Source organism: Amphiura filiformis, chromosome 19 (assembly GCF_039555335.1).
Source record: "Amphiura filiformis chromosome 19, Afil_fr2py, whole genome shotgun sequence".
Taxonomy (NCBI): domain Eukaryota; kingdom Metazoa; phylum Echinodermata; class Ophiuroidea; order Amphilepidida; family Amphiuridae; genus Amphiura; species Amphiura filiformis.
The window spans coordinates 27279181-27292118 of record NC_092646.1 but is presented as its reverse complement, the minus strand read 5'-3'; the positions used below and the strand labels follow the sequence as shown (position 1 = coordinate 27292118).

The 12938-nt window shown below is 36.9% G+C and overlaps 1 protein-coding gene across 1 annotated transcript; it reads right to left on the bottom strand.

Moving 5' to 3' along the window:
- Positions 1-406: 406 nt before the first annotated feature.
- LOC140140317 (uncharacterized) lies at positions 407-2731 on the bottom strand. The gene is made up of 3 exons (XM_072162090.1): positions 2429-2731; positions 2226-2297; positions 407-804 (listed from the first exon to the last, which is right to left on the bottom strand). The coding sequence occupies exons 1-3, from the start codon at positions 2496-2498 to the stop codon at positions 467-469; spliced, it is 480 nt and encodes a 159-aa protein (XP_072018191.1). The 5' UTR covers positions 2499-2731; the 3' UTR covers positions 407-466.
- Positions 2732-12938: the final 10207 nt, after the last annotated feature.

Genomic DNA, 12938 nt, shown 5'->3' with positions numbered 1-12938 from the left:
AACATTTAGTTTTGAAATTGTTCTATTTCTTTATTTGTGTTTTGGACTTTTGCATTTATTTAAACATAGGCCTACAAATACTGAAAATATCCGAAAGTAAAACCGTTTAAAAATGATTTTTTTTTGGAGAAGCAATTAAACAATCACTTTTGGCATTTATAAAAATGTTAAAAGTAAGATAATAAACTTCATACTTACCTAATAAAGCTCCAACTGGCAAGGGTGTGCTCAAAAGTGCAAATTGTAATTTTCTGGAATAAGTCAATTATAGTTAATGCAACGTAGCAGAAAACTCCAACGTTAAACTCCAACGTTAAACTCCAACGTTAAACCACAGAGTCAAACAAAATCATGAGTTCAATTTCAACCATGTCAACTGCAACTGTAAATAGTTCAATTAGCTTCAATTCCAACCAACTGTAAAAACTCGTAAAACTATGTAAACGCTGGAACATGTAATTTGTTTTTATTGAAAGTCATCATCACTTGAAGACCACGTCGTCCAGTCATACGCCTTCTTCGTGTACGGATTTGTGTGCTTCTCCTTACTGGTACTCTTTCGCCACTGTCTCTTCTTTCCTTTTGGTCCTTTTCCCTTCTTTCTCTTCAACACTTTCTTCTTTGTGCTGCTGGTGCTGGCGCTGCTGGTTTCCCCACTCACGTCGCGGTCAGTCTCTGGGGCTGGTTCCCAGCCCTTGGGGTACGCCACATAGCGTTGAGTTGTTCTCGTTCTTGTTGGTGCTGAAGGGCCGGCGACTGGTTCCCGGGTCTTTGATGATGACGACTCAATGTCAGAAATACTGTCTGAAAATGATTAAAACAAAATAGGCTTGTCATGATTTAGGCCTATGTAGGCCAAGAAAGAGAAAGAAAGAAAGAAAGAAAGAAAGAAAGAAAGAAAGAAAGAAAGAAAGAAAGAAAGAAAGAAAGAAAGAAAGAAAGAAAGAAAGAAAGAAAGAAAGAAAGAAAGAAAGAAAGAGAGAAAGAGAGAAAGAGAGAAAGAGAGAAAGAGAGAGAGAAAGAAAGAAAGAAAGAGAGAGAGAATGAGAGAAAGAAATAAAGAAAGAGAGAAAGAAAGAGAGAATGAGAGAAAGAAAGAAAGAAACTAGAGTCAACAGACGCTGAGTACAAGCCGCCGCAGTTGACCTTTGACCCCTTAACTTTGACCTTTGGGGTCATAAATATTATTATATTTTTAACATGTTTAGAATGTCGTAAGAATAATTCCTGTTGAATTTGAGCTCGATTGGATCAATTTCGAAATTTGACCTTTGACCCCTATAACTTGACCCTTGGGTCACGGATGGGGTCAACTGCTCTTGCATTGTGCTTAGGATGTCATAAGAAAGATTCCTGGTGAATTTCAGCTTAATCGGAACTTATACATGGATTTTGATTTTTTTAAAGTTTTGATTGACCTTTTGACCCGTTTCATGACATGTGACCTCAATGAAAAAAAAACCTTATGTACACCGACAAAATGTATTGTCCCAATTTTAATTAAAAAATTCTAACATGTTTAGTTCTTGAGATAAAAATTCTTAAAGTTATTAAGCTAAAAACAGGAAGTGACCCCTTAATGACCTTTGACCCCCAAAATAAAAATACCATGCATACATCAAGTAACACTGATTCATGTATGATGGTTATATTACTCTGGTCTGTTTACATTTTGAGATATATTTTTTTTGAATATTTCGGTTTTTGACCGGAAGTAACCCCTTAATGACCTTTGACCCCAAAACTGTAGGCATCCTAAAGACCCTGGCTAGTAGCAATGCATGTGTGCTAAAGGCGACTCTCTGCTATATAATTTGTAAAGACAGTGATTTTTTGAATATTTTTAGCTTTCAGACCGGAAATGACCCCCTTAATGACCTTTGACCTCAATTCTTTTTAACAAGTTTTAAGCACTGCCACATGTTGATTCATATGCATGAGTCACATGATCATTGCATGTAATTTGTGGAAGGAGTAGCATTTTTTGTGAAATCACATTTTTGACCATTATAGCTAGGTCAAAGGTCACAGCAAGGTCAAAGTCAAATGGAAGGTTTGGCCTAACCCAGTGGTCATTTGGGTAAAATATGGTTGAAATCTGTCAATGCTTGGCGGAGCTAGAGCATTTTGATTGGTTGCCAGAAGAAGAAGAAGAAGAAGAAAGAATTGGAAGAAGACAGAACAAGCCGACTTTCGTCGTCGGCTTGTAAGAAAACCTTTCTTACCACTCAAGTTCTCATCACAGCGTAGGGCTTGGGGCTTGGGCCTGCCTGTCTGGGAAGCGTTGGTGTCGTCAGCTGAAAAATATGAAAAGTAAATATAAATGTTATTATGATGTATAGGCTTTTAATATGCCGTTACAGAGCAAAGAAAGAAAGAATTAAGAAAAGGGGGAAGAAAGAAAGAAAGAAAGAAATTAAGTTCTTACCACTCAAATTCTCGTCACAATGCAGTAACGGATTAAATGGACCCGTCTGGGGGGTGTTGTCAACTGACATGTCGTCGACATCATCATCCACCTCAGCCTCATCGTCCAAGTGCGCGTGTGGAGGTGTCTCGGGTATTGGGTCGTGCTCGCTGAGATCATCGCCCGAGGCGGCGCTGCTAGATGTCTCTTCAACCTCACCACGAAGCTCAACGGGAGGACTGTCACCGTCATCAGCATCAGCATCTGAAAATATAAAGCGTAAACAGATATTAATTGAAGTTTAACATTTTTTGCTGTTTCCAACATCCCTGTTTCAATCTTACCGTCAATCCTCTATTTAAGGTGTTTTCTTTTTTTAATTATCAGGCACATTTTGCATGTTTTGACGGAATAAATACATGTAGCACCAGTAGATAATCATTGATTCCGTTACATTGTGACGATTTAAAAAAAAACTAAAAAGGTTAACAGAGGATTGTGCGGTTTAACGGGTTTTTTTTATTATCGGATATTATTTTAACGGAATAAATCGCACCATAGAGTATGCCATTTATTCCGTTAAATTAATGCAACTAATAAACACTAAAACCACAAAAACTGAGGATTGACATCTTACCACTCAGGTCATTGTATATGACAAACTTCTCTTTGGTGTCACCTCCATGCGTCCACGTGTCAAATAATGGATATTTGGCTGTCATCTTTCCCTTCTTTTTTAGGCTATAAAACTTGGTGATATAGTCAAAGAAGCGTTCGTAAATGTTTTTACTCTTCATGTGATTTCTGAACATGATTTCGCATAGATGACTCTCAAAGTTTCCAATGGAAGTGCCCGCCATTTTATTAAAATGCAGCTTTGCGTGCCTCCAGGATCCTTCCATGGTATTGGTGCAGACGGTTAGCATCTCTCCAGTAGTGCAATTGCGGTAGACTTTCTTGTATTGGTACTTATGAATAACTGAGAAATGTTCGTACATACCTAGACTGTTTAATTTGCTGTAGCCACCCCATCCATCGCTAAAAATTTTGGACCCAGGGGACACATGGCGCTGTATTATCTTTAAAAGGGTGTTGGCATTTCTGTTCTCAACAGGGTATAATATCATACGCCCCGATGCTCGCTCCACAAGCCCAACAACCCAAACCTTGATACCTGCGTGCGGGTTACCCCGGTGATACTTGCATTTTCTGCCAAACATGCTTTCATCCACCTCAATTTCACCACTTAATTTCATCTCTGCGTCAATCACATATCGCCAAATATATTCCATAAATATATCTCGGATCATTGATGCCCAGTTGACTGCAGTGTTCTTGTAGTCTATGTTAGTATGCATCGTACATTTCAATAGCGAGTGACCATCCAAATACTGTTTGATGAAGTTCAAGATATCTTGCAAGGGTAACTTAAATCCAGAAAAATAAGAATGTCTTCTCAAAGAAAGTGAAAATTCGTGTTCTTTCACTTTTTTATGCCCTTTACTTCGGCATCTCCAAACATGCCCGTCGAGTTTGCTCGAATTTCTCTTGATTTGGCACGGTCTGCCACATTTCTTGCATATTGCTGAAGAGGCGAGTAATCCATGGTTCATCAACCATAAAATCAAAGTAAAAACTGGTGCCATCATCAAAGAATAAAAATCAAAAGGATTATTCCAATTGCGAAACTCCATTTCAGATAAGCTTGGTGTTCTATTGCGGAACCACCCGCCACCATGACGATCCTTTCCCGTCTTCCCCTTTCCAGTCTTCCCCTTTCCATTATTTCTTCTGTCCGCCATTCCTGTGTTTCAAGTCCGAAGTTTCAAGTCCGAATGATGTTCAAATTTTTCTCACATACCACAATACATTACCTTTTTACCGCCAATGCCATATTTGATGTTTTATGCAAATTTCGCAACATGCAAAATAGTTAATGTTCAAACATTTTACTCACATACCACAATACATTACCTTTTTGCCTCCAAGTGCCATATTTGATGTTTTATGCAAATTTCGCAACATGCAAACTATTTAATGTTCAAACATTTTACTCACATACCACAATACATTACCTTTTGCCGCCAACTGCCATATTTGATGTTTTATGCAAATTTCGCAACATGCAAAATATTTAATGTTTAAACTTTTTACTCACCACGCCCCCTTTCCGATCTGTGGACATATTGTCTTGCCCTTCCATCCAAGTATTCATACCTGCGGTTAAAAATATGCCAAGCATATAAGTTGTAGTGTTTGCCTGCCTCAAATAAAATAAAAAGATTCTTCAGGTGCAATTCTGCGCTGCCATCTCTACACCAATTCATAACATCAGCCCATTCCAGTACCATGACTGGGTTTAAACCATTAACATAGGCGAAAGCGCAAATTAAAATTCGATCAAAGTGTTGGATATTAGATGTCCAAAATAATCTCCTTATACGAGCAGGCCAGTAAGAAGCTTGACCGATAACATCTTGAATATCGGTCCATAATTGAAATATCTTCCTGTTACGACTAGCCATGATTGAATTCTAGAAAGCTCAAAATTAAATGAGATTCCAACTTTTTCTAAGCAACAACCAAATTAATTCAGCTAGAAGAGGCCCGTCAATATACACCCGGGGGGAGTGGTTCAAACTAAATATTGTGTGGTTGTTGCTTTTTATGGAAAAGCCCGGGAAAATACAATGATGACAATGTTGAAAATTTTATAAACATGCCTAAAGAAAAGGGGCAAAGAAATTTTTGAGCGAAAACGCCACATATAATTATTATAACTGAGAGAAAGTTGAAATTCCCTATACCCCCACCTTAAATTGATCAGTCCAGTATTAATAATATTATAAATTCCAATCTGTCTGTACGCCACACTCCACCGCATGTCATGAGTCTTTGATTATGATTGACAGCGATTGACAATGAATGCCACGCGCCGTCATCGCCACAGGTGTGAATAATGATGATTATGTTTATAAACATCCCACTTGAGTTAATAGTTTAATTGCCGGTATGCTATGCAGTATCGATCCATTTCTGTCTGTAATTGCTATGCAGTGAACTCTTTTATACTTATGCAGGGGCCAGGGCGATCTCTTTATTAAATTTTGTCTTTTCAAATGTTTTTGCCGTGTGGACCGGCAAATGCTTATCATTTTTATTTTTAGCAGGCTTAGGCCAATTAGTAATTCCCCTACAACACATGCGTTCCCTTTACAATATAATAAAACGCATAGGCCTCAGTTTATAGGCGCATAAATTGCCTATGTCCCACCGTTTTTTGTGATGTCTTTGTTTTGCCCTGGAGTATTTTCATGGTTTACATTAGAATTCCCCCAAATTTCCCGCCTTCTTGAGCATCACTTTCCCGCCAAAATCTCGCTCCTTTCTAGCTTAAGCTTGTCATAGCCCGCAAATCTTTATATACCCCTTTTGCTGCGCAATTTATCCCCCAAAGGAAAACCCTCTTTCTCGTCCTCCGGACGGGGACTTATTTTTAGTTTTAGCTTGTTGGAAAGCCCATATATATATAATCGTGTTTGGCGGCCCACCTACACACAAATTATACGATTTTCCCATAGGGTGGGCCGCGAAACACGATTATATATATAGGGGCTCATCATCAAGCTTAATATATAATCGTGTTTGGCGGCCCACCTACACACAAATTATACGATTTTCCCATAGGGTGGGCCGCGAAACACGATTATATATATAGGGCTCATCATCAAGCTTAATATATATCGTGTTTGACGGCCCACCTACACGCAAATAATAGAATTTTCCCATAGGGTGGGCCGCCAAACACGATTATATATATATGCTTTCTCAACCAACAAGCTAAAATAAGTCCCCGTCCGGAGGACGAGAAAGAGGGGTTTTCCTTTGGGGGGATAAATTGCGCAGCAAAAGCGGGGTTTATAAAGATTTGCGGGGCTATGACAAGCTTAAACTAAAAAGAGCGGGAACATTTTGGCGGAAAATTAAGTTTTAAAAAGGCGGGAAAACTTAAAACTAACTTAAGCCTTAATTGGTTTGTTTATTCACTGACACGATAATATATCATGTATATTGTGAGATTGCTAAACATTAAACCTTTAAAAACAGGCCTAGGCCTAGATCATGCCGTCACAAAATAACTTGAATAGCATGATAAACTAAATCAACACAATACCCCCAGTATAACTTGATTTTACCTTTATTCCGTTAAGATTGTAACACAGTATAGGCTACTTTGAAATCATTCCTATTTTTTACATTTATTCCGTTCATAAGCCTACTAGTAGGCCTACACTACAGAATTAAGCAAATTAATCAACTGCGCTTCCCGGCTGCGCTTGAATTATTACCTCTAAAAATGAGGCCGAGAATCAGCATGATCATTTATAATCTACAAAATACTAAATATTAACTTGGTTTTGCATATTCCGTTATTAACACAAACTCTATTATAGGGCCCAAGGCCTAGCTGCTACGAGATCGTGCTAAAAGTTATCCTGATCCTGTGTTTAAAAGTTGGGAAGTGACACATTCAATCTATTCCGTTAAAGAACGAGACTGATAATTTACTCATTTTATTATTATATTATTATTATTATTATTATTATTATGACGGAATAAATTGCATATACTTCATGCCAACTACCAGGCATATGATTTATTCCGTCATTTATAGCCGACACGCACCAATATTAACAGATTTATCGGCATCATTTTGACGGAATAAATGCCATGTCATAGTATAGGCCCTAAATCGCTATTTATTCCGTTAAAAACGCATACGTTTACAAAATGTATACCGGTATAGGGAGTATTAATAGATTATTAAAATACAATTAAACAACGGAATAAACAATGCTTTTCATTTTTACCGCTTCCAACACACAGATTCAATTTATTCCGTTAAAGAACGAGACTGATAATTTAAACATTTAATTATTGTTATTATTATTATTTTGACGGAATAAATTGCATACTTCATGCCCACTATTATAGGCCTATGATTTATTCCGTCATTTTATAGCCGACACGCACCACCAATATTAACAGATTTTATCGGCATAAATTTGACGGAATAAATGGAATGCCATAGTATTATAGGTCCTACATTGCTATTTATTCCGTTAAAAACGCATACGTTTAAAAAATGTATACCCTATAAATCTATAACTTTAATACTTGTAAATAAACAACAATAGGCCCGTCTAGGTCCCGGGTCTAGGTCAATACAAAAAAGAAAAAGCTCTCAAAGACAAAAGCAACACTGCACAAACTGTATTTTATTTCATTATTTCTTTTTTATTTACTATAATTTTCACAGAGTTACATTTCTACACATTAAAAATAATATCGTACTAAACTTTATGGGACAATACAGCAAGAAAACATTAAATAATTAAAAAACATCATCATTTTTGCTGTTTACGTATAGCGCGACCAATTTTCAGTAAGCTAGGGAGTCCAACTTTCGCGCCAATTATTGTGGGCCGTGAAACACGATATTGCCATTTGTGCTTGAAAATCATGATATGTACCAAGTATGTGCTTCATTGGTTGCTGCTTATGATTCCTCAATCGTGATGTGTATGTGTGTTACCGGTGTGATAAACGAGGTATTAAAATTTGGCAACCTCCAGAAGAAACTGTTCATCGATCAACCTGCTAAAAATTTTTCATCACCATGTCCATGCCATATGAAATGGTAAGTTACTCACTCGAGAAGTCGAGCCAAGCCCAAGAATTACTTGAGAACTCTATAATTTGGTTCACCTCAGGTTGTGACCGTAGTATAGAATGATTGAATCGCTGGGTGCCACAACCCATAGCTATGCCACTGTAATCCAAGGAACTGAGCCAGTTCTAATCCCAACATAAAGAAGGTCTTCACCAGTGCAACTTGAGCTGAAATTTTATAGACACAAGACAGGTAATTGTTTGGTATATGATGAAATTCAAGATGGAATTCCTATGAGAGTGGCAGTGGATATCAAGTCATCTGTACATGCTCCTTTGTCTCACTATTAAAGAGACCTACAAATTTAAAAGACTCTGTTGTACAGGTGTGCCCAACCCAGATTATGTGTTTGCAGCATGTCACTTAGAAACTTATTTTTTCAAGGTTGAGTAAAAAACAAACATGTTTAGTGTCCCCTTCCGCTTCCTTTGTTGAGGATTCTTAAATTTTCTTTTTATTTATTATTATTATTTCAGGAATTTACTGAGCGCATTTCCGAGAAGTTCTATAGCCTTCTATAGCCTTACAAATGTATAAGAAGCACTTCAGGTGCTTAAAGGGGCAGTGAGAGATTTCGCAGGAAAATTGAATGAGAACATTTCACTTTATATTGATAAAAGGGATCCAGAGAAACCTACCGCAGTGGTAATTTCAAGAAAAAAACAGTAAATAGTAAAATAAACGACATTTTATGAGCGTTTACGCTTAGCGTGCCTAGATCTTGAGTTTTGCACTCGCGTTGCATTATGGGATTGAGCCAAGGCAATTCGGTAACGATTTGACAGCTGTGGTGACAACTCGCGATACGTAAACAATTGACCGTCGATCGGGCACATGGACATGTGTACAAACTATGTAAACAGCAAATTACGCCGTACTAATTATATTAATTTTCTTTTGAAAAGATAAATGATTTCATGTCAATATATCCCGGCAATATATTGTCCACTATCGTGTTTAATTTCCCACTATAAAATTCAAATAAGAACAGCTTATACATGAAGAACCATGCACTTACATGTAAAGGAAGTATTCCAGTAAGCTTATGTATACAATTTCCCTCAGTGCATGACGATTACGTGTAATCAGTGGCAGACCCAGGATTTTTTTCGGGAGGGGGACTTGGGGGAAGTGAATTTCAGGGGGGATCAACCAATTTTGTAGCAAAAAGTTGCAGCAAAAATTTGAAATGTGTGTGATTTTTTTTGTGGGGGAGTCAAGTTGCCTAAAAATGGGGGGGCAAGAGAAATACCCCTTGCCCCCCAGTCCCAAATTTACAAAAAGTCAGCATCAATAAAATTTCGACCCCTTATTTCGACAACAATTTTATGACCCAAACACCCCTCCCCACCACCAGTCCACCACCAATACACCTTACCCCCGGCAGGCTAAAATTGTATTGAAATCTGTCTTTTGAATAACATAAATACACTATCTGTGGACATCTTGTGACTTCCTACATTTTGGTCATCAAAAATTTTATGACCCCTTATTTTTCTTTGTCCGGAAATTTATGACCACCCCCCCCGTATATTTGGGACCCCCTCCCGAAGAAAGTGACAGCTCCCTAATGCGGGGTCATACGATATCAGAAAACCCTAGAGAAAATCCAATCAGGATCATAGTAACACATTGACCCTTTATGCAAACCACAGATACTGTATTCAAACCCACATCCTAACCCTAACCAATAAACACAATCAAAAGCCAGAAGTGTAAACTAAGTCAGAATTTTGTTTCAACTTATACAAATTGCATTTGGGTTAAACAATTTCACAAAGCACAAACACCTAGAAACACAAGTGCATACCCACACACAAAAGTATCCATAAATCACTTGCAAATATAATTTTCTAAAATTCTGACATGCTTTTTACACTTCTGACTTTTGCTTTTTACATTTACGCTTCAATCAAGTGACTTGAAATGACTTGACTTGCCCTGAATTTTTGGTGACTTGTTATAACTGGGGTCTGGGGTGGACTCAACATTCATACTGGTATTCAGTGCTTGGGTAAGCTTTTTTAACTCAACAATATGTCATCAGGGTGCTGCCAGTTCTTAGGAGGGGTCCCAAATAAGTGGAGGATCATGATAGGTTTGGCATAGGCTACTAAAGGGGTCAAATTGTTTTCCACTAAATGTGTGGAACATGGAGGGTTTTTTTACAATTGAAATTGAAAAATGAAAAAGATTGTAAATGAGGTATCATCATGGCCGTCCAACCTATCCAATGCTTAAAAACCTTGTTTACTTTCAAATTTCAGGGACAGGGTTCTGTCCTTCTAACTGACAGTGCCCATATAACTTTATATTTGCTGATATGGATAAGGGGGTGTGGTCATAAATATTATCAACTTCACTTCAGATACATGTAGGTGACAAAAAACAATGCAATCTGGTCACTGATAGCCCCCCCCCCTTTCCAAAGAAAATAGCCCCACAGGCCCTTCACTGCATGCACACTATAATATCCCCATATTATATAGCCAGTCAGTCAATGCGTACAACTACATGTAAGACACAGGGCATGTGTATGCCAAAATAATTTCTCTCTTGGACCACTCACAGAGTGAATGGGCCATGTACTGTATGAACACTATGTGTTGATGATCCAGGATCAAACCACTGGTACAGCTACAAACATATAAGAACATGGAAAGTGGACACAGTATTGAAGAAATTGAAGTCTTTTATGGAAATAAATTTAATTACTCTTTTATTTTATTCTGCTCCTTTTCTTTTAATATATAACATTGTAAATTACAATAATTATACAAAAACACCTCACTTTTCCCAGAACATGGGTATAGTATTATAGTATAGTATAGTATAGTATAGTATAGTATAGTATAGTATAGTATAGTATAGTATAGTATAGTATAGTATAGTATGTAGTATAGTATAGTATAGTATAGTATAGTATAGTATAGTATAGTATAGTAAAGTCCCATGTTTGAGTAAAGTTCCACCCCTAGTTTTTTGACAAATTCCACAAATTGTCCAAAAATTGGATTTTATTTTTGGATTTGGAGTGTCCCTGGACCAAAGAGCTAAATGCTAGGATCAGCCATGGTTGACTTTTCAAAAAATAAAAAAGTTACATTTTGTGTTTTCAATATGCAAAGTTATAATTGGCACTTCAAAATGCATTGGATTTGTATCCATTTTGAAATATGTCAATAGACTAATGACATGAATAGGCCTACAAATAATAACTTATGTTAAACTTTTCATAATTTAAAACTTTATGCTTATGAACACTGCTCACGGGTTCCGCCTAAGATTACATTACCCGGCAGGAAATTCCTGCCCAGGTACCGAAATTTCAACAAAAATTATTTTTCCAGTATTGGAGTGTGTCCCTTGACCTAGAGCTAAATGCTGGGATCATTCATGGTTGTTGTGTTTTTTTATGCAAAGTGATATTTGTGTTCATGTTATACCGGTACTCGATTTCAATATATACAAATTCAATGCATTTTGAAATCATTAAGGGGGTACTACACCCATGGGGTAAATTTGTGACTATTTTTGCTTTTTCTCAAAAACTTATAACACACTGGTAAAAAAAGTTATGTATAATATAGGGGCAATGAATCCAGTTCCTACACTGGAATTTCAGTGACACAAGACAAGCGGTCCGTTATTTAGGATAAGAAATGAGGTACCGCTGGGATGTACCTCGTATCCGATCATATATACTGAACCACTTGTCTTGAGTCAATTAAATTTCAGTGTAGTAATTGGATTCCTTGCCCCAATAATATACATAACTTTTGTTACCAGTGTGTTATTATTTTTTGAGAAAAATTCAAAAATGGTCACAATTTACTACAGGTGTAAATACCTTAATAGAGTATGAACAATGGAACATGAATACAAATTATCAATTTGTATATTAAAAACATAAACCTTTTTTTTGTAAGTCGACCATGAATGATCCTAGCATTTATAAAAAATAGCTCTACGTGTAGGTCCAGAAAAAAAAAAAAAAGGAATAAAATATTTGTTAAAAAATTTTGGGTACCATATTACCAGCCCGAAAAATGAGTCGGGTACCGGGCACAAATTTATTACCTGAAAATCCATGGCTTAAGGTGGTACTACACCCTAGATAAATTTGTGACTATTTTTCTCAAAAATAATAACACACTGACACTGGTAACAAAATTAATGTATATTATAGGGGCAAGGAATCCAGTTACTACACTGGAATAATTATTTCAGTGACTCTAGACAAACGGTACGTTATTTATGATAAGAAAAGAGGTACCGCTAGAATGTACCTAATTTCTTAATGTAAATGAACCACTTTCTTGAATCACTGAAATTTCAATGAAGTAATTGGATTCCTTGCCCCTATGATATACATAATTTTTGTTACCAATGCATAGCTATTTTTTGATACCAATGCATAGCTATTTTTTTGAGAAAAATGCAAAATTAGTCACAAAATTTATCAGGGGTGTAGTACCACCTAACATAATGAACACCATTTACTACTTGTTGTATGTAGTACATGATCAACTACATAATAATACGATGACATTTCATCAACTTTGAATGTCAGTCAAAGGTCTCATATCAGGTGTCACATCCCCGGAAAAAAAAAAAAAAAAGAGCTATCGATCATGCGATGGCATTTCTTCTTGAATTGAGTCCCTGCTGGCATGGCTGGCAGCTGCCATCAAGTCATTTCCAGTTTATCGCCATCCCATGCCATGGAAGCTAGAGTTAGACTCGAGTAAATCATTCTTGAATGCTCCGTTGATTTTCCATGATGTTCCCCCCCCT

What these genes read in the sequence shown, in the direction of transcription:
- LOC140140317 (XM_072162090.1), bottom strand. Translation starts at nt 2,498, where the DNA reads ATGTCAGTTGACAACACCCCCCAGACGGGTCCATTTAATCCGTTACTG. An exon ending in TTGTGACGAGAATTTGAGTG is followed by an intron (nt 2,298 to 2,428) that starts GTAAGAACTTAA and finishes CATATTTTTCAG; the next exon opens with CTGACGACACCAACGCTTCC. An exon ending in CTGTGATGAGAACTTGAGTG is followed by an intron (nt 805 to 2,225) that starts GTAAGAAAGGTT and finishes AATCATTTTCAG; the next exon opens with ACAGTATTTCTGACATTGAG.